We start from the raw sequence: 21,549 nt of genomic DNA, 5'->3' as shown, positions 1-21,549 counted from the left end.
TGCTGCTGGAGCACAGGGATCAGCACAAAAAGCAGGAAAGGAAAGTACTTCAGAAAGTTTGGAATTGGATAAGTGAGCAAACTTTTAAGGGTTTCTCTGAAGCAAATCTCGTGACATTTAGTTTGCAAGAGACCACTCAGGACATTTAAGAGTCGTACGTAAAATTAACTTACTATACTTGTGAAATTTTTCATTAGAAGACGTGTGTAAAAATCTATACATAAATAAAAAAGAAGAATCAGACTGGGGAAAAACATGAAAGAAAAAAAAAACAGATGGAAAAGTGGCAAATGGGAAAAGGGAAAGAAAAAAATCCAAAGCAAATGTAATTTATTTTAGAGCAATTTTGTTTTATAAACAACATTTTGAATCTATCATTTACTTTAGAATGTTTCTAGCAAACAAAAAACAACCCAAACAACAATAAAACCCCAAAAGTGAAATAATTCCCCTCTCTTACTGGAGTGGGGGAAGGGGATATACCATTTCCACACTCTTTTTGCTCCTCTCCTCTGTCATCCTCTTTTGGATGGTCCATATATCACCTTCATTTTCAGTTTGGAAAAGCTGAAAGGCATCCTCTTCCCATCAGCTGTGATAATGTCTCATCACCTTTCCCACTCTCTCCTTCTCTACCCATACCATCTCCAGAACAAGTTCTGCATCCTCTCTTTCTTAAGTGGCTTTTAGTGAAACAACATAAAGAAGTAGTATATTACCACATTTATTTTCCATCATTAAGATGTGTTTTTTATGAGAACATTAAACTTAGTATTGGAGCCATCCACACTGCAATAAATCTTGTCCAAACCTGTTGCATACTGAAGTAGTTGAATAAAGAGAGTTGTGAGGACTGATGTAACTTGTTCATGGGGCGGGAGGGTGAACAGTAGGTGGTGTGTAATTACTAGTATGTAAATACAGAGGGTTCTGACAGCTTTAACAACAACAAAAAAACTAGAATAGAATAAAATCAGAAGCATGATTCCATGGAATGATTCAATGAAATATATATATTTTTAAATAATTACCTGATTTTTAAAATACATGTAATGGGTTTTTTAAAGAGCCTAAATTATGCATGTACCACTTGACAAGCTAAGGAAGCTATCCTGAAGTTTTTTCTTTGTTGAATAGTTGACTTTGAATTTCTGTATCTTCTTTCAACACTGGGAATACTTGAGATCCCACTGACAAGATATTTGGAAGGGATGAGCACAGGGCCTGATTCATCAGATATATGCCAAAATTCATCTAAAGAACAACAACAACAACAACAACAAAATTAATCAGCGTCTGTCCAAATCTGGAACTGTCAGATCTCCAGCACATCTCACAATAAAGATAATGTTTATAAGAACAATGCTGCTGTAAGGACAAGAACACAACTCTATATAATTAAATAGGGTTTCATTCATTAAATATAACAGACTGATAACTAAGAGTCAATGTCAGGTTATTCAAAATGCAGACCTAGAGAATAAATGGATAAATAAAAGCATATTTCATCACCAGTCTCTCACTTTACCTATTTAATTTACACTCCCTCACAACCTGGTAATCTAATTAGCATTCTCGCTTTCTGAGAAATATATTTAATATATTTCTGAGATAAATTTCCACAGGCTAGACAGAGAAAGGTTGCACATATGTTCAGACAGTTAAGCAAAGTTTTGCATCTCCTACCATGAATTATTTGCTTTGTTAATAGACCTTTGTCCTGTCTAGCCTTTGTGAATGTTCCCTTTATTTATTTTTATGAATATTTTGGTAAATTTTACAGAAAATGTTCTGAAAGTGTGATGATTAGTAAAGCTGTGGTTTATGTGTCATTAGCTGTGAAGCCATCCAACGGATTAATATTAGAAATATTATATGCATGTCCCTGTGATACATGTGAATACTGAACAATGAAGATAAATAATACTGCACAGCTGCTTCACTCATTGACCTTTCATTCATCTTATGTGCTGCAGTTTTGATTCTCTAAGGTGTTGAGCAGTCTGGCCCCACTCCAGCAAAGTACTTAAACACATGCTTAATTTCAGCATATGAATAGTTCTATTGACTACAATTGATGTTTAATGTATTTTTGAAATGTTATGTTAAATAAACTGATCACTACTGAGGTGATTCAGGGTGTGTTTTCTCCAACATACTTTTGTTTCCTAACTCCTGGTAATTTTAAAAATGTGAAAGAAAGGTCTTACTATCAGTCTTGCTATCTTGAAAAATATCTCCAGATCCTCAGAATAGTTCTAGAGGAAGAATGTTGTCACTTGTCCATTAAAAAACTTTTTTTTTTTTTTAAAGTGAAAATTGAGTTTTAAACTAAAAAAATAAATTTCACATAAAGTGTCTACTTGCCTCAAAATTCTTGATTTTTGAATACAAAGCCAGAAATCTGAAAATAGAACATTTTATGTTGAAAACTGAAATGCTTTCTTTCTTTCTTTGTTTTTTTTGCAGATTTTGATCAATTGTTTTGTTTTATTTTGTTTTTGGCAGTCCACAGCCATTTTTTTTTCCATTTTCAATTTCTGAAAACAGTAAAAATTTCAGGTTTGAGTATTCTGACAAAAAGTCAAAATTTTCCATGAAACCCCCTCTCCATTTTCTGACCAACTCCATTGTCAGTATTCAAATAAAAGAACTGAATTTGAGAATTAGAGCAAACCTATTCAGGTTAATTAAATATTTTCTAGCAAAAGGGGTCTGTAGTAAACAAGAAGCATTCAGTAGCTGAATTCAGGAAAGTATGTCCTAAGGTAAGATGGAAACATACAATAATTTTAAGTATATCTTCAGAATTAGGGAATATGACTCAATGAAGAGACCTTCTCCTTTTCGGTAAGGTGAATGTTCAACAGCAGGGTCCTGGAGAATGTCTCAGTAGGGCCTGAAACGCTTGTCTCACATTTTAATTTACAATCTTGAAAATAAGAAAAACTGCATGTGATTTTTTTTTTTTTAAATTCCCTATATAGATTCCCACAGACTTCTTGGGATCTCACGTATCCAGCAGGGCTGCCAGGACTGACCAGTGTTTACCATAAATGACTCCTCCTGGCCACCAGAAGCCAGTGCAGTGCCAGCACCAACGGTATCTTTCCTCCTTCACTCTCAATGATCTGGTATTTAATGAATAGTTGATGTATTTGAATATTGTGTCTACCGCATGTGAAGGTGAGACCAGAGCCAAATTGCATTGCTATTACAAGTGTGGTATGATGGCAACATATCTAAGAATCACTGCTGTACAGAAATTCTGAAAAACATTAGAATAATAATGATGTATCAAGACACTTTTCAAAAACTCTAGCTACCAATCCAGATCAGCCATAACATTAAAATTCAAATATTACTTTCTTGTTTATTTAAAAATCTTTTATTACATTAAATAAATCTTACTGTGCTTTTTCTTGCCTATAAACTGCTTTTTTCATTGGCATCAGTTATTTGTTTTCAGCCTTGTAGTTAACCTACTGGGAATTGGATTATTTCCCCATCAGATAATGCGAAGCTAATATTATGCCTTAATTGTATTACTTTCAAAAAATCAGGTAATCAGCAACATAATATTGTAAAAGGAATAAAATATTAGGCTACAATGAAACGTATTTCAGACAAATTTCATAATTTATTCTAAATAAACTTTACTATTTATCATTAAAATCTATTTTTGTGTACATATTATTGTATTGACTTCTTGGTTTATTTCCAAAACCAAATAATTGGGCAAATTATTTACCATGTAGAATTTAATTTATCTTTTTTTTTTAAGTTTGTGAATTATTTCAGACCCAACTTTGATTTTTTGTTAATTGTTTGAAATTATTAAACAAATGGTATATGTGAACATATTTCAGCTTTTGGATTGCTCAAACACTATTTCAAATACTCACCATTCAAAATTTGCTGCTTTGATCAGCTACCTAAATCACATGCTTTTTTTTTTTTTTAAACTTCCTGATTGGATGAGTCCCAAAGAGCTTTCAAGATGGCTGTGTGTGAATATTTGTGCAAATACTTATTGTGGCGAGGGTGGCCTGTTCTGCCCTTTCATGGATCCTGCGCCCTCTTCGGCTGTGCCGGCGATAGGCCTGGGTGGGAGCAGTGGGGGGCCTGGTCCTGCCCTCTGCCCCGGGCCCCGACCCAGGCACCCTGTGTGGAGTAGTCTCAAAACTGCTCAGTCCATGACTTACTCCCTTCCCTGGGTCGCCTGTCCTTGGCCCCACTGCTCATGGTCCACTTCCTGGAACTGGGTGGGGGTGGGGTTCTCCCTCAGGCCTGTGTGGCTTGGATCCCTGGCCGTGCCTGGACGGGCACCCCCCTTGTCTCTGGTATCTTTTGGGGTGGTAGCAACAGTGTTTGCTCCAAACCCTGTAGCAGCTCTCCTCTGCTCCACTCTGCTCCTCCTCTTAACTCCCTTCCAGCTGCCCCCGTCTGCCTGACAGGGAGGCTTTTAACTGCTGTGGCAAGCTCCTTGATTGGCCTCAGCTGGCCTAATTGGCCTAATTGCCCTGGAGTAGCCCCAGTTGGATCACCCAGGGAACAGGGATTTGTTGATCCTGGGGCTAATATAGATACTCTCCACTACTCTCCTGTAGCCATCAGGTCTGGGCCTGTCCCATTATTTGATGAACATTGTGTGCTAAGTTCCAGAGGGGTAGCCATGTTAGTCTGTATACAGCAAAAACAACAAGAGTTCTGTGGCACTTTAAAGACTAACAAATTTAATTTTTGTAGGCATAAGCTTTCGTAAGACTCAGCTCACTTCGTCAGATGCAGAGATAGAATGATACAATAAATAGGAAACATAGATATACAAATGCATAGAGAACAATGGGGGAGGTGGATGAAAGCTGGGTACTTGAGGGCTAATGACAATCATGGAGTAGGAGGTGAGAATGGGAGAGCAAAGCAATTACCTCTTGTAATTACAGAAGCGTATTTCCTGTCGACGCAGCAAACTGGAGACGGTGCGCTAAAGGGAAGTTAGGAAGTCGATGGGAGTTATGCAAGCTACTCTGCGTAGCTTGCATAACTCCCATCGACTGCTGCCGAATGTTCCAGTAAGTGTGTACTAAGCCCCAATTAAAAAATTGAGGTTTTCAGTCCTTGAGATTATAGCTTGAAGAGTTATGAACCACTTAATCTCTTTGTGTCACTACCTCTTTCTGACTTCAAGGGCATTTTATTCTGCATACAACCTCTCCAATACAATCCATGAATGAAGCAGAGAATGCTGAGCTGTGAGGTTTGTGGCTTCATATACTCTGTCTTTTGATCTCAGCAAGGGAGGAGTAACATTAGCTTCCCATTTCTCTCAATCATCACAGGGGACAATACTGTCAAACCACTTGTGTGGTAAAAGCACAATACATAATAGCAGGAGTTTGAGTGCAATTCACTTATCCTCACACAAGAATGTATCATAGGACAGTCCTTATTGTCACTTTAGGAATAGATATAAAGTATTGTCATTCATAAGTGTTATTTCAATTATATAAACCACATAAATGGGTGCATGCAATGTGCATTCCTTTATTTACATATAAATACATTGGGTTTGATTCTCCACAACACAACAGCCTGAGGTGGTATGGCTGACAAAGTAGTAGACAGAACAGACCTTTAAAATACTTTTTTTCAACTTCCACTTAGTTCAGATTATACCTTGACGAGGATACAGTCTTGCCTGAACATGTAACCCTCCCATTAAAGCGCTGCATAAAAGAACTTAATGCGGGGGGCTGAGAGTTAGCACTCTTTGATTCCATTCCTGGACCTACCAGAGGATTGCTTTCTATCAGTTGAATAATTAAACTCATGCTCTGTCTACCTCATTTTACCAATATGAAGCAAAAGGATATAATAAACAATTCATTGCCTCACAGGTGTGTTGTGAAGTTAAATTACAGTAATGTTTGTAGAAGTGTTTCAGATCTTTGGATGAAAGACACTAGCACTGTGTAAAGCACTGTATCATTAAGATGATGATAGTGATAATTCATCAGACAGGAGAAGTAATTGTCTAACCTTAGCACAGTTTTTGTAAACAGTTTAATAGGCTGCAGTCTAATTCTGCAAGATGATGAGCACTCCCAGCTCATGCTGATATCCCTGGTAGTAAAGGATGCTCCCACAGGAGAAACTTGGCACCTTGCAGGACCAGGCTTTTAGTGAGTAAGTGTATGTATAGATTACACAAATTTGCTTTGGTGTAACTATAGTTACACCAGAGCAAACTGATAATGTCAACACACTGCACTAGTGCATAATGGGGTTTGCAATAGTATGACTAATTCTGGTAACTGAACAGCAAGCCAGTCTTACAAGGTGCATTGCATCTACACCAAGGGTTTCCACTACAGCAAATGCGGTACAACATTAGCAACAATGCAAAGGTGCCCAATATAGACAACGCCTGAACGTAAATGCACCATGTGCATTTCACATAGGGTAGCACTTTAGGTAGAATTGGTGGGTATCTTGCTGCAAATTAAGCCCATTGCTTCTCGTCCTACATTTAGTGGACACGGAGAACAATTGATCAGCATCCTCTTTATAACAGCTCTTAACATGTTTGAAGACTGTTATCACTTTCCCCCTGGTGACCTGAAGAAGAGTTCAATGTAGCTCAAAAACTTGTCTCTTTTACCAACAGGAGTTGGTCTAATAAAATATGTTACGACACCCACCTTGTCTTACTAATATCCTGGGACCAACACAGCTACAACAATACTGCAAACACTCAGGTCCCCCCTCAGTCATCTTTTCTCAAAATTAAATATGCCCATTTTTTTAAACCTGTCCTCAGATGTTGCATATGCTAAACCCTTTATCATTTTTATTGCTGTCCTCTGGACTCTCTCCAATTTATCTACAACTTTCTGAAATGTGGTGTCCAGAAGTAGGCATGATACTCCAGCTGGGACCTCACCAATGCCGGACGGAGTGCGACAATTACCATCCGTGGCTTGCATGACACTCCTGTTAATACACCCCATAATGATATTAGCCTTTTTTACAACTGCATTACATTGTTGAGCCATATTCAGTTTGCGATCCACTATAACCCCCCAAATCCTTTCTTTCCAGCAGTACTACCATCTAGCCAGTTAGTCCTCATTCTGTAGTTGTGCATTTTATTTTTTCCTTTCTAAATGTAATACTATGCACTTGTCTTTATTGAATTTCATCTTGTTGATTTCAGACCAATTCTTTAATTTGCTAAGGTTCTTTTGAATTCTAATCCTGTTCTCCAAAATGCTTAAACCCCTCCCTGCTTGGCCTCATCCTCAGTTTTTATAAGCACACTCTCCATTCTATTATCCACGTCATTAATAGAAAAATTGAACAGTACTGGACCCAGGATTGACCCCTGCAGGACTCCACTTGATATGCCCTCCGAGTTTGACAGTGAACCATTGATAACAATGTTTTTCAACCAATGGTGCAGTCACATTATAGTAATTTCTTCTAGATCATATTTCCCTAGTTTGCTTATGAGAATGTCATGTGAAACTATGTCAAAAGCCTTACTAAAAATTAAGACATATCATGTGTTCTGTTCCCTCCCAGCCTCCCATCCACTAGGGAAGTATTTCGGTCAAAGAAGGAAATGGGTTTGGTTTGGAACAATTTGTTCTTGACAAATCCACACTGGCTATTCCTTATAACCCTCATATATTCTAGGTGCTTACAAAATAATCAATAATTTATTCCAGTATCTTTTCAGGTATCAAAGTTAAGCTGACTGGTCTATAATTCCCTAGGTCATCTTTATCTTCTTCTTATTGCCTTTTATGTCATTTACTAGGTGTAACTCATTTTGTGCCTTAGGCCTTTCAGATTCAGTCCCTACATGCTTGTGCTATTCTTTTGTACTCCTCTTTAGCAATTTGTCTATTTTCCCACTCTTTGTAGGATTCCCTTTTGAGTTACAGATCATTAAAGAGCTCCTGATGGAGCCATATTGGCCTCTTACTATTCTTTCCATTTTTCCTCGTCATGGGGATAGTTTGCAGTTGTGCCTTTCATTTTGGCTCTTTGAGAAACTGCCAGTTCTCCTGAACAACTTTTTCCCTTCGATTTCCTTCCCATGGGACCTTAGCTAGCAGTTCTCTGAGTTTGTTAAATTCTGTTTTTTGAAGTCCATTGTTCTTACTCTGCTGCTCTCACTCCTTCCTTTCCTTGAAATCACAAAATATATCATTTCCCAATCACTTACACCCAAATCACTTTCCGACTTCACATTCACAATCAATTTCCTCCCTGTTGAGCAGAATCAAGTCTAAAATGGCTGACTCCCTGGTTACTTCCTCCACTTTCTGAAACAAAAAGTTGTTCCCAATACGTTCCAAGAGCTTACTGCAAATTTTATGTTTTGCTGTATTATTTTTCAAACAGATATCTGGGTAGTTAAAGTCCCAGTCATTACTATCAGATTTTGTATTTTGGATTATTTGTTCTAGAAATGCCCATCCACTTCCTTTTCCTGATTTGGTGATCTACAGTATATCCCGACCAAGACATCACCCCTATATGTCCCCCCTCTTTTTATCTTATACCCAGACACTTTCAGCTACAGCAGAACACCATTTATCTGGTCTAATTGGGACCAGGGCCAGATGGGACAATCAAAACTCCGGATAAACTGGAGAATGGGCAAAATGCAATGCTGCAGTGCCACCTAGCAGCCACAAAAGAGAGAGCCCATGTCTGGCCTTGGAGTCCTGGTTGTTCGGTAAATGTGGAGAGCCAGTTAAAGGAAAGTAAGATAAATAATACTGTATTTCCTTCTGGAGCTCAGAACACTTGTATATGTTCTGGATGCATAATGCAGCACCTCCTCCCTTTTTTCTCTGTCTGTGCATCCTGAACAAGTTGTACCCCTCTATTCCACCAAATTCTGTGATGCCAATTAAGTCATAATATAGCTTATGTCCAGGCCACTAAAGCATCCACACAACACTGCCTTTAATGTCTTGGCTACCCAAACTGCAAAAACAATGAATTTATTTATTTATTATTATGTATTGATTCACTACGGAATAACTATTCACTTAGATCCTGTTCACTGTGTTTACTCGTCGCACTTGCAATAACAATCTTATGGACAATTATTTATTACTAGCACTTTGCAGGGGTTCTTTCACTGCATTTGTATTCTTGTGCACTACTATTTTCCTGTGAACCTCAAAAATAAAATAATATTGAACACCTCTGAAAAGAATATGGTGAATGCATGTGGCCCCTGAACTACCAAAGGGGTGCATATCTTCTGTTATGTAGCATTTGAACCACCCTCTCCACTATGAATGATGCAAGGTTCAAGAATAGGGAAGGAGAATTCTTTTCCCTTTGTGAATAGCAGCAACATGTTTTACAGCTCTTTCAGTTTGCCATATTACACTTATCTGATGCTAGGTTCTAAGAGGGGTAGATTGCTCCCTTTGCTTGAATTATGTGTTAATGTATTATTTGGTTGTAGGAGTATTTGTATCAAGAGAGCTTTTGATTATGATTAAATCAGAAATGCAAATAGAAGCGTATCACTGCTGCGGGGAGTATGCAGGAAATGCTTCATTTCAATCTCTGCTGCGAGCTCGTATCCCAGGGACATTTTTCTTGCCTCTTGAGAATTCCCTTGAGTTTGGAGAGGATTCCTTCAATGGAGACTTTGAGTAAATACTTGGGGTCAAATTTAGTATGGGTGGCACTTCTGAGGAGGAGAGGATCTTCTCAACACCTCCCCCCACCAAAAACTGCAAGGCAGCAGGGCAAGATTCCTGTCTGGTACTCAGGAGGGCATAGTACAGTAGCTCAGTTATTGCAACAACTGTTCGTCATTGCCTCAAAGAGCTCCTGTCATCAGGCTTTTTAGTATGGCCAAGAGCCCAGCTACTCAGTGCACATGGTGCTGCCATCTGTATACACTGGCCAGGAATACATTCTTCTCCTTTTCAGATCAGTAGTAAATTGTGCCTAGAAGTGCACCTCCGCCCAAACCTACCCTTTTTGAGTCTTCTTACTCCAAGCCAGACGGTTGGCTTTTAAAGCTGGCTGAACTATTCACTGTGAATAACATTCATTACAAATGTAGCCCCTTATTTGGTTAGTGAATTGTTCAGAGTGATGCTGTTTTTTTCAGTGAATAAACACCCATTTATCCAAAACCCTTTTATCCAAATCTCTGTATTATCCAAATCCCTCTCTTGTTCTCTAGCATGCATCTTCTGCTGGGTGGAGGAGGAAGCAATATGGACAATGTGGAGGTTCAGATAATAGAGCAGAGGCCCCCATCCAGGACTGCATGAAGGAGGAGTGCACGGCTGTGGGGGAGGCCACCCTGCTGCTGAATGGCTCCTATCTTCTTGATTATCTGAACTCCCAGGTACCCAAATAAAATCCAAGTCCCTCATGCTTTCTGGCTAATCAGGAGCATCTGTAATTATAAGTCTTTGCTGCATAGTCTGGACGAATAATTTCTCCGCAAAATGTTCGCTTTGACTATGGGCAGGTTTAGTCATATTATATGACTGGTCATCTATGTCAAATGATATAGCTTTTTGCTCCCTGATTGGATTGTATAAACAGCAGAATAATGAACAGTACATAACAATGAATTTATGGGATGAATTTTCAGCTACAAACACTGATAGTGAAATCTGTGACCCTTTTAGCATTCATGAATACCTATTGGCTGTCTGAATACTCACAGTTCAAGACCAAAATGACCTTAGGAACCACAATAAACAATAACCAGGCCCTTTTATTTACAAATATTCACAAATCAATTCATTACTATTTGATCATCTTACTCTTCACCCATACTCACATCTTTGATCCACCTTTCCAGCATTGTGACTTCCACAATAAAGGCGAAATCTCCATAAGTAAGAGCTAGGTTACAAGCTAACAGTCTAATCACAGAACACAGTGCAGGCTAACAATGATTTTCTGCATATTCTTTCCTGAATAACGAAAAAGGCTAGTAGGAATCCATCTGGGTTTCTAATGACCAAAATAAATATGTTGGAAAGCTGATGGTATATAAATAATCATAGCAAATCTTGTAAAAATACATATTCCATCTACTGTACATTTGTGACACACGGCACCCTCATGTTCACCCTTATAGTGTAATTGTGTATTGTTTATGTTCACCCTTATAGTGTAATTGTGTGTTGTTTAATGCAAAATATGTCATGTAAGATGTTTTTGGAATGCTCATGATGTACTGAGCATTATTCCTGTAGTAATATGTTTGTTGCAATGTCATGTGTCTGGTTACGAGACTCCGCTATGTAATATTCCCAAAGAACTGTCCTCATAGCTTAAAACATTCAGGCAGAACTTTCCTGGAGTAGAGGAGCAGTTGTACCTCACTAAGGCATGCATAAAACAAACCAAGCATTCCAAGAACAAAGGACTGGCCTAGGTATCAAAAAGGATCAAAGGGATTCTCAAGTGAGTTACCCCCCTTTTCCTTGGCCAGCTTTGAGCCATGATAAGGTATTGCTCACTGATTCAGGACATTGTTTGTCACCTGACCCTGAAAAGGGGTCAGGGAGCAATGCCCCAGAGGGGAGAAGGAACATTTTAAAAAGGGGAGACATTTTGCCATGCTCTCTCTCTTCCACCTCCATCTATAAACACCACCAAGCAACTGAAGTATTGATCTGTGGGAGAGCCTGGCTGGAAAGGAATCCAGCCAGCCTGTGGTGAGAACCATCTAAGTTTGTAAGGTTGCTGAAAGTGTTAAGCTTAGTTTAGAATGGGTTTGGCTTTTATTTATTTTGACTAAACCTGACTTGCTTTCCTCTGACTTATAATCACTTAAAATTCATCTGTAGTTTAATAAACTTGCTTGTTTTTTTCACCTAAAACAGTGCATTTGGTTTAAGGTGTGTTAGAGACTCCATCTGAAGTGACAAGGCTGGTGCATATCAATTTCTTTGATAAACTGACAAACATATGAGCTTGCAGTGTTTAGTGGGCAGCACTGAACATTGTAAGACAGCAGTTCCTAGGGTTGCATCTGGGATTGGGGATATGGCTGGGGTCATTCTGTTGCATAACCCAAAGAGTGGCTGGCTAGAAGCACTCACTCACTGAGCTGGGGGCAACTTACTTGCTGGAGGCTGTGCATGGACACCCAGGAGAGGGAGTCCTCACAGCAAAGACGAGTAAGACGAGCTCCAGGAGTGGGGGATTGGGGTGACACAGCAATTCACCAGTCCAGATTGCACTAGGGGAATGTCACAACATTCACGATCAATTTCTGAACCAGGAATGAGATGCACGTTTTTATATAAATAAACCCTATCATGTTAGGATTTCAATGCATCATCTTTCTGCAGACAAGACAAATGAAGATCATTATTACCCCTTAACATTGAATATTCTAGCAAAAGATACTACATTATACAAATCATCAAGACTCTACTAGATCTTTCTGCACGGATATTTTACAGAATCAGACTGACCTTTCTACCTCTGGTGGAGGACAGAGTCTGCAAAAATTCTTTGTTTCGTTGTCCAGTTTGTGGATCTATGCAGATTATTTGGCATCTGTTGCATGAACCTACAACCTGAAATTTCAACAGAAAGAGGTTCTCAAACAGTTGTATATTAGTCAAACAGTTACATATTAGGACTAGTCTCTGACCTTCATGGTATTTTAATAACAAACATTTCACAAACTTTTTTTAACATTCTTGTATTACGTAAAAGGGCCAAGTCCTGTTCACCTGACTCTGCTAGTCAAAGGGGCTAGTCAAAGGGGCAAATTCTGAAGTCCTTACTTTGTTTTTACTCACTCTTTACTCGGGCAAACTCCCACTTGACTAAGTCTGAGACACTGTGGGTATCTGCAATTCCCACTGATTTCGTTTGGCTCATTGATTTAAAAAGAAAGTTTGACTGGCAGAGCTATGAGTAAAAACTAGGTAAGGGCTTTAGGATTTGACCAGAAGAGTTCTCCCTTGAGTAAGATAATAGGTTTTGTTGGTTCATGTTTGCGCACTGTGATTGAAATGCACAGATTTGCCCTCATTTTGCATTCTTTTCAGTGGCATTTTGTGAATGTTTGGAAAGCAAAATCTGCATTTTCTTCAGATGAACTATAACTATACTGATGTGAATTTCTTTTAGTTTTTTGGGGGGATTAGAATAAAGATAACATGACAGTTTCACTCAATTACTGCATCAGGAACTTTTTCAGAATTCAAAAGTAACCAACAGTTTCTTACAGTATTTCAACTTCTGAAGTCTAATGCAATTTTCCCTCATTCTGTTAGATTAAACAGACAAAAACTGAAACAGATAATGGGGCAAATAATCAAAGGTCATGTTTTTATATGCTGATCTGAAGTGTCATTTGAGTTCTTTAGGGTTGTAAAACTTTCCAGTATAATCATCCAAACCATACATTTGGCTACGATTCTTCAGATGATAATGCACTGCTGAATTCTAGCATAGTCAATATTTTATTAAAAGAGACAGTATAAGAGAGAAAGAAGGAGATTTTTTTCTCTGCTTTGCTTTGTCTGAGTGTAATAGCAACTTCTTCTACCATTTCACTGGCATCAAGCACCATTAATATAATTCCTTCTGTTATTTCATCAGTATTTGCATCGACTCCATGTAAGGATTTACCAGGGGATGGAAAAGACAATTTACCTTGCAGACAAAGGCTAAAATTTCTAAAATAATTCAGTTATACCATTTCTAAACTAGAGATCAGCCAGATCCAAAACCACAGCTCCAAATATCCCTAATTTGGGGGGTGTTTGATATTAAGATCAGTTGAAAATTTTGCTGCTTGAGACAATCTCTACTTTAAATTGGAGTGTAGCTCTGTTCTCTGTTTTTACAGTACCTAGCATAATGGGGTCCTGAGTTGGACTCCTACATACTACTGCAGTACAAATAATAAATAATAATAATAAAATGATTGGCTGCAGGTCAAGGCTGTCCTTTGTAGAGTATTTTTACCCACAAAGAATTGTCTTAACTTGCTATGTCTCATATTTATTATAGCTAATTGAGCAAAGAACATGAGCTCAGACAAGCAGAGGCAAGTTATATATTTTCTCCTGGTACTTACTATAGACAAGCAGCTAAACAATTGCCTCTCTTTCTCTTACAGTGCACTGAGCTCAGGAGAAGGACAGTTATTTTCATCATAGCTTCTAGTAATTGCATCAGCACTTCTGCTATCCACACATTTATCAGCATCACTAAGCAGAAGCGCGAACAAGCCACCTCTATATTTCAAGTGATACATTTCTTACAAAAACATATTGTAGAGATAAAGACCAGCCAAACAAATCAATGTTTGATGCATATGTGGATCACTACCTAATGTCTCACACCTGGATTCTCTTCATTGATGAAACATGATAAAGACATGTAGGATTTCTGTCAGAAGAATTACATGATGCATTGGCTTAACCTGATTGTGCAATATTTTTTGACAGTTAATGTTATATTAGGCATGGGATTAGGTTAGGCATGGTCCACAGTTTCTACCAATATTAACAAAATAATCATAATGATGAGGACTGGTGAATCTCAGAAGGTTCATTGGTTTATCTGAGGCATAACTGACTAGCACTCACTGATTTAAATCAGATTGGAAATATTATGGGAATAGCATTTCTACTATATTTTTGTCAGACATGAGTTCTAGCTACAAAACCTTCCCTGGACAAGCCTCCAGCCTCTTACGGTATGTCTATACAGCCCGGGCTCAAGCCTAACCCACTTTGTGTCCACACACCACTTGTGTTAACCTAGGGCTCGAACCTAGGGTCCCAGGAACCTGCAGAGCTGGAGGGTCCGAGACCATGTTGAGATGGGACCTATGGTCAGCCCTATTGCTTTCCTGCGTGCACATGAGCTTGACTCAGGTCCCGGAAGTCCTCTGGATGTATCCCAGAGTTCTTTGGGGCAACTTCCATAGTCCTCTCTACGCTGACAATCTGTGATGCAGACTATTGCAAATGGAAGCCATATCTCCCTTTGCAAGTGCAGCAGCTCAGATCAGCATTAACCCATTGTCTGCTGAACACCGGTCTGCCAACATGCTATCAGACAGCCTGCATGGTTTCCAATGGAGACTGATCAGAAGAAGCAAAGACAGCTGCTTCCTAGTCACAAGAGGACAGCCAGATTTTGGTGCATGCTGTCCTGGTGCCCCTGCACACACAGCCCCAGGGAGGACGGGGTGGGGTGGGGGGAGCCTGGGAGCAAGGGCCAGAGAGTGAAGTGGGGACCAAGAGGCTACCCTGCAGGGATGGGGAGAGACAGAGCTCCCAGCTGGGGAAGGGATGACCCCCAACATCCTGGCAGCTGGGAGCAGCCCCCCACCTTTCAGATTTCCTCCCTGCTCCGCGAAAATTCTGCACAGCAGCAAGGAGGAGCCAGAGCCACTTGCCGCCCAGATAGTGCACGCTGCCTGGGCACCTGTCCACCTGCAAACCTAGGGAGGGCAGGGTCACCAGAAAGCAGAGCGGGAACCAAGCAGGGACCTGCAGGGAAGGGGAGCATCTGGGGAATCCTCCCAGACTGCACTCCAAGCCCCAGGGATGCACTTCCCCGCTCTGCAGCCGGCAGCAGCCAAGCTGGGCTGTGTGTATGTTTTCCATCTGATACCTTCATTTTATGTCAAACTTCAAAACAAACAGAAAAAAATAGCTGAAAAACCAACCAAACAAAAAGACCTTCAGAGAACATCCCATTTTAAAAATGAAGACTTGCAAAGTTTCATTTTTAATAGTTTGACAGCCCTGGAGACTGATGTCCTAATTATCCTCAGAACAGGGGCACATGGCCATTTTCCTGCCAATGTGACTCAGCCTAGAGGGGGACAGCCCAATTCTCAGATTAGATGGTTGTTCAGTATAAAGCCCTCTCAAACTGCAGTCATTCTATTGAGACAGCCACCAGAGGAGCTAATTGTGCAGTTTAGGTACTCATGTGCTCCTTATGGGCACATTAGTCCCATCAATTGCACCACCACAGTTAGAAAACAGGGTAGGCAGTAGAGTTTTCCCACAGTGCACCTTGTTCCTAGGGCTACAGTGTCAACATTGTAGGCTAGGCACTTTGGGATACGTTTGCTTTGACTCCAGCCTGCGCACTGCAGTGTGGATGTCAGGGCCCTAGGCTCGAGCATGGGTCAGAAAATTCTTAACCTAGAGTTAAAATGCAGTGTAGATGCTCTAGCTCAGGGTTCCCGGACACAGGTCAGCTGACTCAAGTTCCACTAACCCTAGACTTACACTGCTGTGTAGACATACCCTTAAAAATCTGGGTTCTTGGGACCTGGAGTCATTGTTTGGCTCATTACAAAGATAGTGGGCATTTGCCCAATTTGAATCTAGATCTGAATGCTGATCCCTTCTCCCACAAAGATCAGCTCAGCAGTTTTGGTTTGTATTCATCTCTAATTTCAGAAAGAAACCAGGAAAACTGCTAAAGATCAGAAGTGAAAATTTTTTCAAACTCCAGAGAAAGTTCAGTTGAAGTTTTGGGTGAAGGCTCAGGTTGCTTCTTGTTTTATCAGAGCTGATTCACCCATACCTAATTAGAACATTATCTAACTTTGCAACTGATATAATAGTGGCTGAATTTAAGGATCTTTTCTTTCAATGCTAAAGTAAACAATGAAACTAAAATAGGCACTGACTTCTTAATTTTCTTTTGTTAGCCCTAAATATAATAAAGAAAATCTTGCCATCTTTTTGTTCTAAGACAAAAAAAGACTGATAAGGAAGAGACAGATAGGAAGAGATAACCCAAGTGAATCGAGACTGAAATTGTTAAGGTTTGGTCTGCTAAGATCCTTTTATAGGTAACTGCTACAGCTTGCACCCAGTTTGCATAGCCCAAGAACCAAAGATGTTTGTAATCTCCATTCATGCAACTATATATAGAGAAAAGAGATGCATCAAAAACAGGGAATGCAATTTCCCACTAAACGTGCCATCCAAAAGTGCTCTGTAGAGCTAATTTGAATCAGCAGTGGGTTATATAATAAAGTGCACTATCCAGAAAAAGACACAGGATATTAATACAATTTAACCCCCCCGCCCCTTTCAAAACCTCCCTGAAACACAGATGCAGGCAGCTCAAGAAGGCAATTCTAGTGTCTCAAGATACTTACGAGGCTGTAAGCCATAGAAATCAGAATATTTCAGCAGTGGCTTGAATAAAAAGTTTCTATTTTCCCCCCTTTATCCTATATTCTCTCTGCCTGTTGCTTGGTGTTTGTGTATGTGTGAGCTCAACTTCCATTTGCTGCCTCTACTGTTGCAATGGCACTTTTCAGCTTTTGCTTGATTCCGTTGGGCTTGTTGCCATCATAATGACCAGCCCATAGCTGATCTTAGGCCTGGTCTATACTTATGGGGAAATTCAGCAGCAGTCGACAGGAGTTACACAAACTACATAGAGTAGCTTGCGTAACTTACATTGATTTCTTAAATCCTCTTCTGTGTGCCGTCTCCACTACGCTACACCGATGGGAAATGTGTACCCGTCGACACAGTGCTTTGCTTGTTGGGGAGATGGTTTTAGTAAACAGACTTCCGCTCAATCGATCTGGATAAATCAATCTGATGGTGGCGAATTTGCCGCCGTCAGTGAAGACATACCCTAAGAACACTGATAAGGCTGATTCCCTTGCTGCTTGACACAGCTGTAAGGGTGTCTGACAATCTTGATGAACATTTTGTGTGTGACTGTGTGATAAGGTTCTGTTGGCCCAGCACAACGGATATTTTGGGCAGTGGTTGTTGTTAACATGTCTTCATTTAGCCACTGTGTTAACTGAGATACTGTAGATTTACAATTCTAGAAGTGTGTAACTTAAAAACTACTGTAGCACCTGTGGTGAAATGGTGACTTTATAAAATTCTGATTCATGGAACTAAAACGATGCAGAAATAGTAAAAAATCATAATAATTATAGACTGTACCCTTTAACTTCATTTTTACTTTAAAAATGTGCTCTGATTATATTTATTGAGAAGCAAAACTCTTAATTAAGACATTTTTTGTAAGTCAGGTGGTTTAAAAAACCAAACTATGGTGAAAAATTATATTTTCATTGCTTTTTTAAAAAAACAAAAAGTCACAAAATATTAAAAATGGCTTCTGATTTGGATATTCATTCTGAGGAGCCTTACGTCTCAAGTGAGCATCCAAAAAAAGGGCAATTTGAAATCAGAGGTCACTTCTCATGATTTGGGCTAAAATGTTCTGTGGATGTGCCTCAATCTATATGTTTTGAATGAAAATAAGAGGTAAAGATTTTTGCCTCAAAAACTGCCAAGAGGAACTTTTCTTGGTGGTAGAAAATGCTTTTCATTTGGAGAAGCGAGGGAAATTGTTGATTTGGTGAAATTTTTAAAATGACAACATTTGACAGAATCTGTCTTTACATTACACTCAGGGCTTTTGGTGTAGTTAATCCACCTCCGTAAGCGGTGGTAGTTATGTTGACAGGAGGAGTTCTCTGATCGACATAGCACTGTCTAGAGCGGGAGTTAGGTCAGTATAACTATGATTTTTCGTACCCTTGAGCAATGTAGTTTTACCAATTTCAGTTTGTAGTGTAGACTTGGCCTAAGCTTTGCAAAGAATTGCTCTGTTTTCAAGGTCAAAATGCTTTATAGCCAGAAAGCACTACAAAAGTCAGACTGTACCTGGAAATGCAAAGCACCAATGGAAATCTCAACCCACTTCTCTTCTTCAAAAGACTCTGTTGCACTGATCACAATGTTGGAACGGAAGCGTTGGATTAGTTCCTCTGTTTGTAATGGCTCTTCCAGTCTGTCCCAAAGATCCACAGAGCAGAAGAAAATAAGGCATACTAATTAGCCTGCAGTAATTATCCACCCACTTTGAATATCTAGTTGCTGGTCTGATTCAGCAAGATTTTTAATTTACATAATTGTTAAGAACAAGTTCTTAATGCAATTTTATTATAGAAGTTATAATAAAGGTACAGCTATTTTAAAAAAAATTGTAGTCCACCAGGAGGCATTTTAAGAGGTGTAAACTGGAACTATAAGGGTAGATATGGAAGTATGTGGCATTGCAATGATAAATATGCACTAGAGAAGGATCACTATGATTTAATTTCAGCATTAGCTACTGAATTGAAGGGCTTTGTGGATCTTTTGGGTAACTGATCACATGACTGGTTAAATCTAACTAAAGAGGAAGCAAAACAAATATAGGAAAAAATTCAGAGATGATGTGGGCTTGTGAGGTCGAGAAGACCAGAAAGAGAATGTTGTGAGAGAGAACTTATCCCTGAAATATTCTTTTGTCTTTGGAATGCATCAGATTGCACCAAATAGCAGATATTTAAAAAAAAAATCCATGGGTGAAGATCTCTACACCTCCCTACATGTGTTTTATTTGCCAGCATATGGCTGTGCATGTGCATGTGAGAGAGACAAAGTGGCAGATAGCATATAGCAGGGGTATCAAACATCCAGCCCGTGGGCCAGTTATGGCCCGCAAAACTTTTTGGTCTGGCCCCTGGTGGCAGCGCACGCTGGCACAACACCTTGAGGCGTTGTACTCCCTGGTGACCAGAAGGTGCAACGCTGCGAGATCTTGCGGCGGCAGTGCGCGGCCATGAGGTCTGTGTACTCTGGCGGCAGCACATGGAGCACTGTGTGCATGAGACACAGCGCTCAGTAAGCGATTGCTAGATATTTACACTGGTTTAACATTTTGCTCACTGTTCTATAAATCTGTGTGATGCCTTCTTAAGATTAAAAACAAAGAATCCCAGTGGGGAAGGTAAAGTTGATAAAGGTAGGGGGAGAGAAAAAGAGAGATCTTTGAAATTCCAAAAAAGGAACAAAGAACTTGCTTTAATTGGTCATTTATATTCCTATAGGTCCTGAAAAATAGGACCTGCTTCCCCTAGTAAAACAAGTGACCTCACACATACTGTAAACAAATGTTCAATTTAATGGTTCTTCAAATTCCTATTTTAACTTCTTTTCTTCAGAAGAGTTGTGTTATTGTTCATTCTTGGCAGAAATGCCAAGAAGCAAATTAGGTTTGATTATATATAATGAAATTTGTCAAACTTTATTATAATACAGTAATACAGTATAATATAATACAATAATTTGAAAAATTTTCGATTTATGGTATGTATGGCCCATTCGAAGTACATTTAATTCAAATCTGGCCCGCCATAGGAAATGAGTTTGACACCCTGGCATATAGCATACAAATTTCACAAAGCTGGCTACAAACCTTGAAATCTCAGTCCTCTCTTCCATTTTGAAAGGATAATCTTTGCTAGTGGAAAGTACAGGCCAGCCTCAGGATTTCCGGAGGAGGCTCTCTCAGTGCCCCACCACTCCCAAGCATGTGAGGGCCATTTAATTTTTTTCTAAGCTCAGATGTGCAAGAACTACTTCCAAAACACCACCAGCTGAGACCTGAGGACTTTAAACTAAATAGAAACAGAAACCTGGGGAAATAGAGAGGTTGCTCTTTTAGAAAAATATTTTAGGAAAATATTAGAAAATATTTTAAATTGTTTCGTATTATTTTAATTAAAATGGTGGAAATGTATTTTAATTAAAAATGGAGAAAAACTGTGTATGCGCATAAGAGACAAATGTGCATACTAATTAAAATGTGTGTGCATGTGGATTGTGTGTGTGGATTTTCACACCAAACCACCCAGCCTGGCCCAAATATTACAGATCTTTTACTGTACTGCAGAGAGTCCGGGGATTAGTTGTTGGGGTGAAAGTTCTCCATAGTAATACTACAGCACATCACACAGTTGATACACTCTTTTTAATTACTTCAGCATATGGGCATCAATAGAAACTGACACTGGAATACTGATATTCAGTTACCCAGGGAGGAAATAAGAGTGTGTCATAATAAATAAGAAATCATTTTACATAGGTTTCTTCCCTGTGTTTGGGATGGGGCATACATGTGGGGATGGAGTGAAGGAACATTTACGTTTTAAATGTGTGAAAGTATATACTCTGTCAGAGTCAGCTTTCAGTATGGGCTGAATGTGCTATTTAGTGCACATTCAGGCCCTTGCACAATACTGGGTCTTGGTGCTGGAACAGAGAAAGCACTAAACCTTATTGCTGCCAGTGTTTCCGGTTTCTGGATTAGAGAATAACCTATGTTTTGCTTTGATACTTGTGGCTGTCCCTACGGGATCCTCCTTTTAACAGCATCTACCCCTGTGGATTCTTTGTGGCTCACCATCGCTTTTGATCCTCTTTTGAAGCCCATATATTTGGGGAGGAGTGACAACGTCTAGAGCTGTCAGTGGAGGGAGGTGTGGTAGGTATGGGAGAATTCTAGCAGTGGAGAGGGATTGCACTTGTCACTGCACTAAATGGGAAGGTTTTATTAGACAGGAGGAGGCAAACAGGAGAATTGTTAGTGGGGATGCAGAAGGGACGGAGAAAGGCTGATTTTAGGGCCAGGCTAATGTACTCATCACCTAAAGGAAGCAGG

At 39.5% G+C, this 21,549-nt stretch overlaps 1 protein-coding gene across 2 annotated transcripts in view; it reads right to left on the bottom strand.

Moving 5' to 3' along the window:
- Nucleotides 1–319: 319 nt before the first annotated feature.
- Nucleotides 320–21,549, bottom strand: part of MOCOS (molybdenum cofactor sulfurase) — a 327,221-nt gene continuing 305,991 nt past the window's right edge. Inside the window, exons 13-16 of one of the 2 annotated variants that reach the window (XR_010924157.1) lie at nucleotides 18,726–18,852; nucleotides 12,498–12,602; nucleotides 12,143–12,259; nucleotides 1,186–1,254 (exon numbers count right to left, since the gene is read on the bottom strand). Coding sequence is in view for 1 of the 2 variants with exons in the window: in XM_067569886.1 (XP_067425987.1) it covers nucleotides 1,108–1,254; nucleotides 12,498–12,602; nucleotides 18,726–18,852 (379 nt within the window). In the remaining variant the exon portion in view is untranslated. Of the gene's footprint in view, nucleotides 1,255–12,142; nucleotides 12,260–12,497; nucleotides 12,603–18,725; nucleotides 18,853–21,549 lie in introns of both variants that reach the window. The other variant, XM_067569886.1, reaches the window with a different exon arrangement.

The sequence above is a fragment of the Emydura macquarii genome, unplaced genomic scaffold (genome assembly GCF_026122565.2).
Source record: "Emydura macquarii macquarii isolate MOO-44397 ecotype Brisbane River unplaced genomic scaffold, CSIRO-AGI_Emac_v2 contig_2948, whole genome shotgun sequence".
NCBI classification, from domain to species: domain Eukaryota; kingdom Metazoa; phylum Chordata; order Testudines; family Chelidae; genus Emydura; species Emydura macquarii.
Note: the sequence above shows the minus strand (reverse complement) of the source record. Positions and strands in the feature narration are given on the sequence as shown.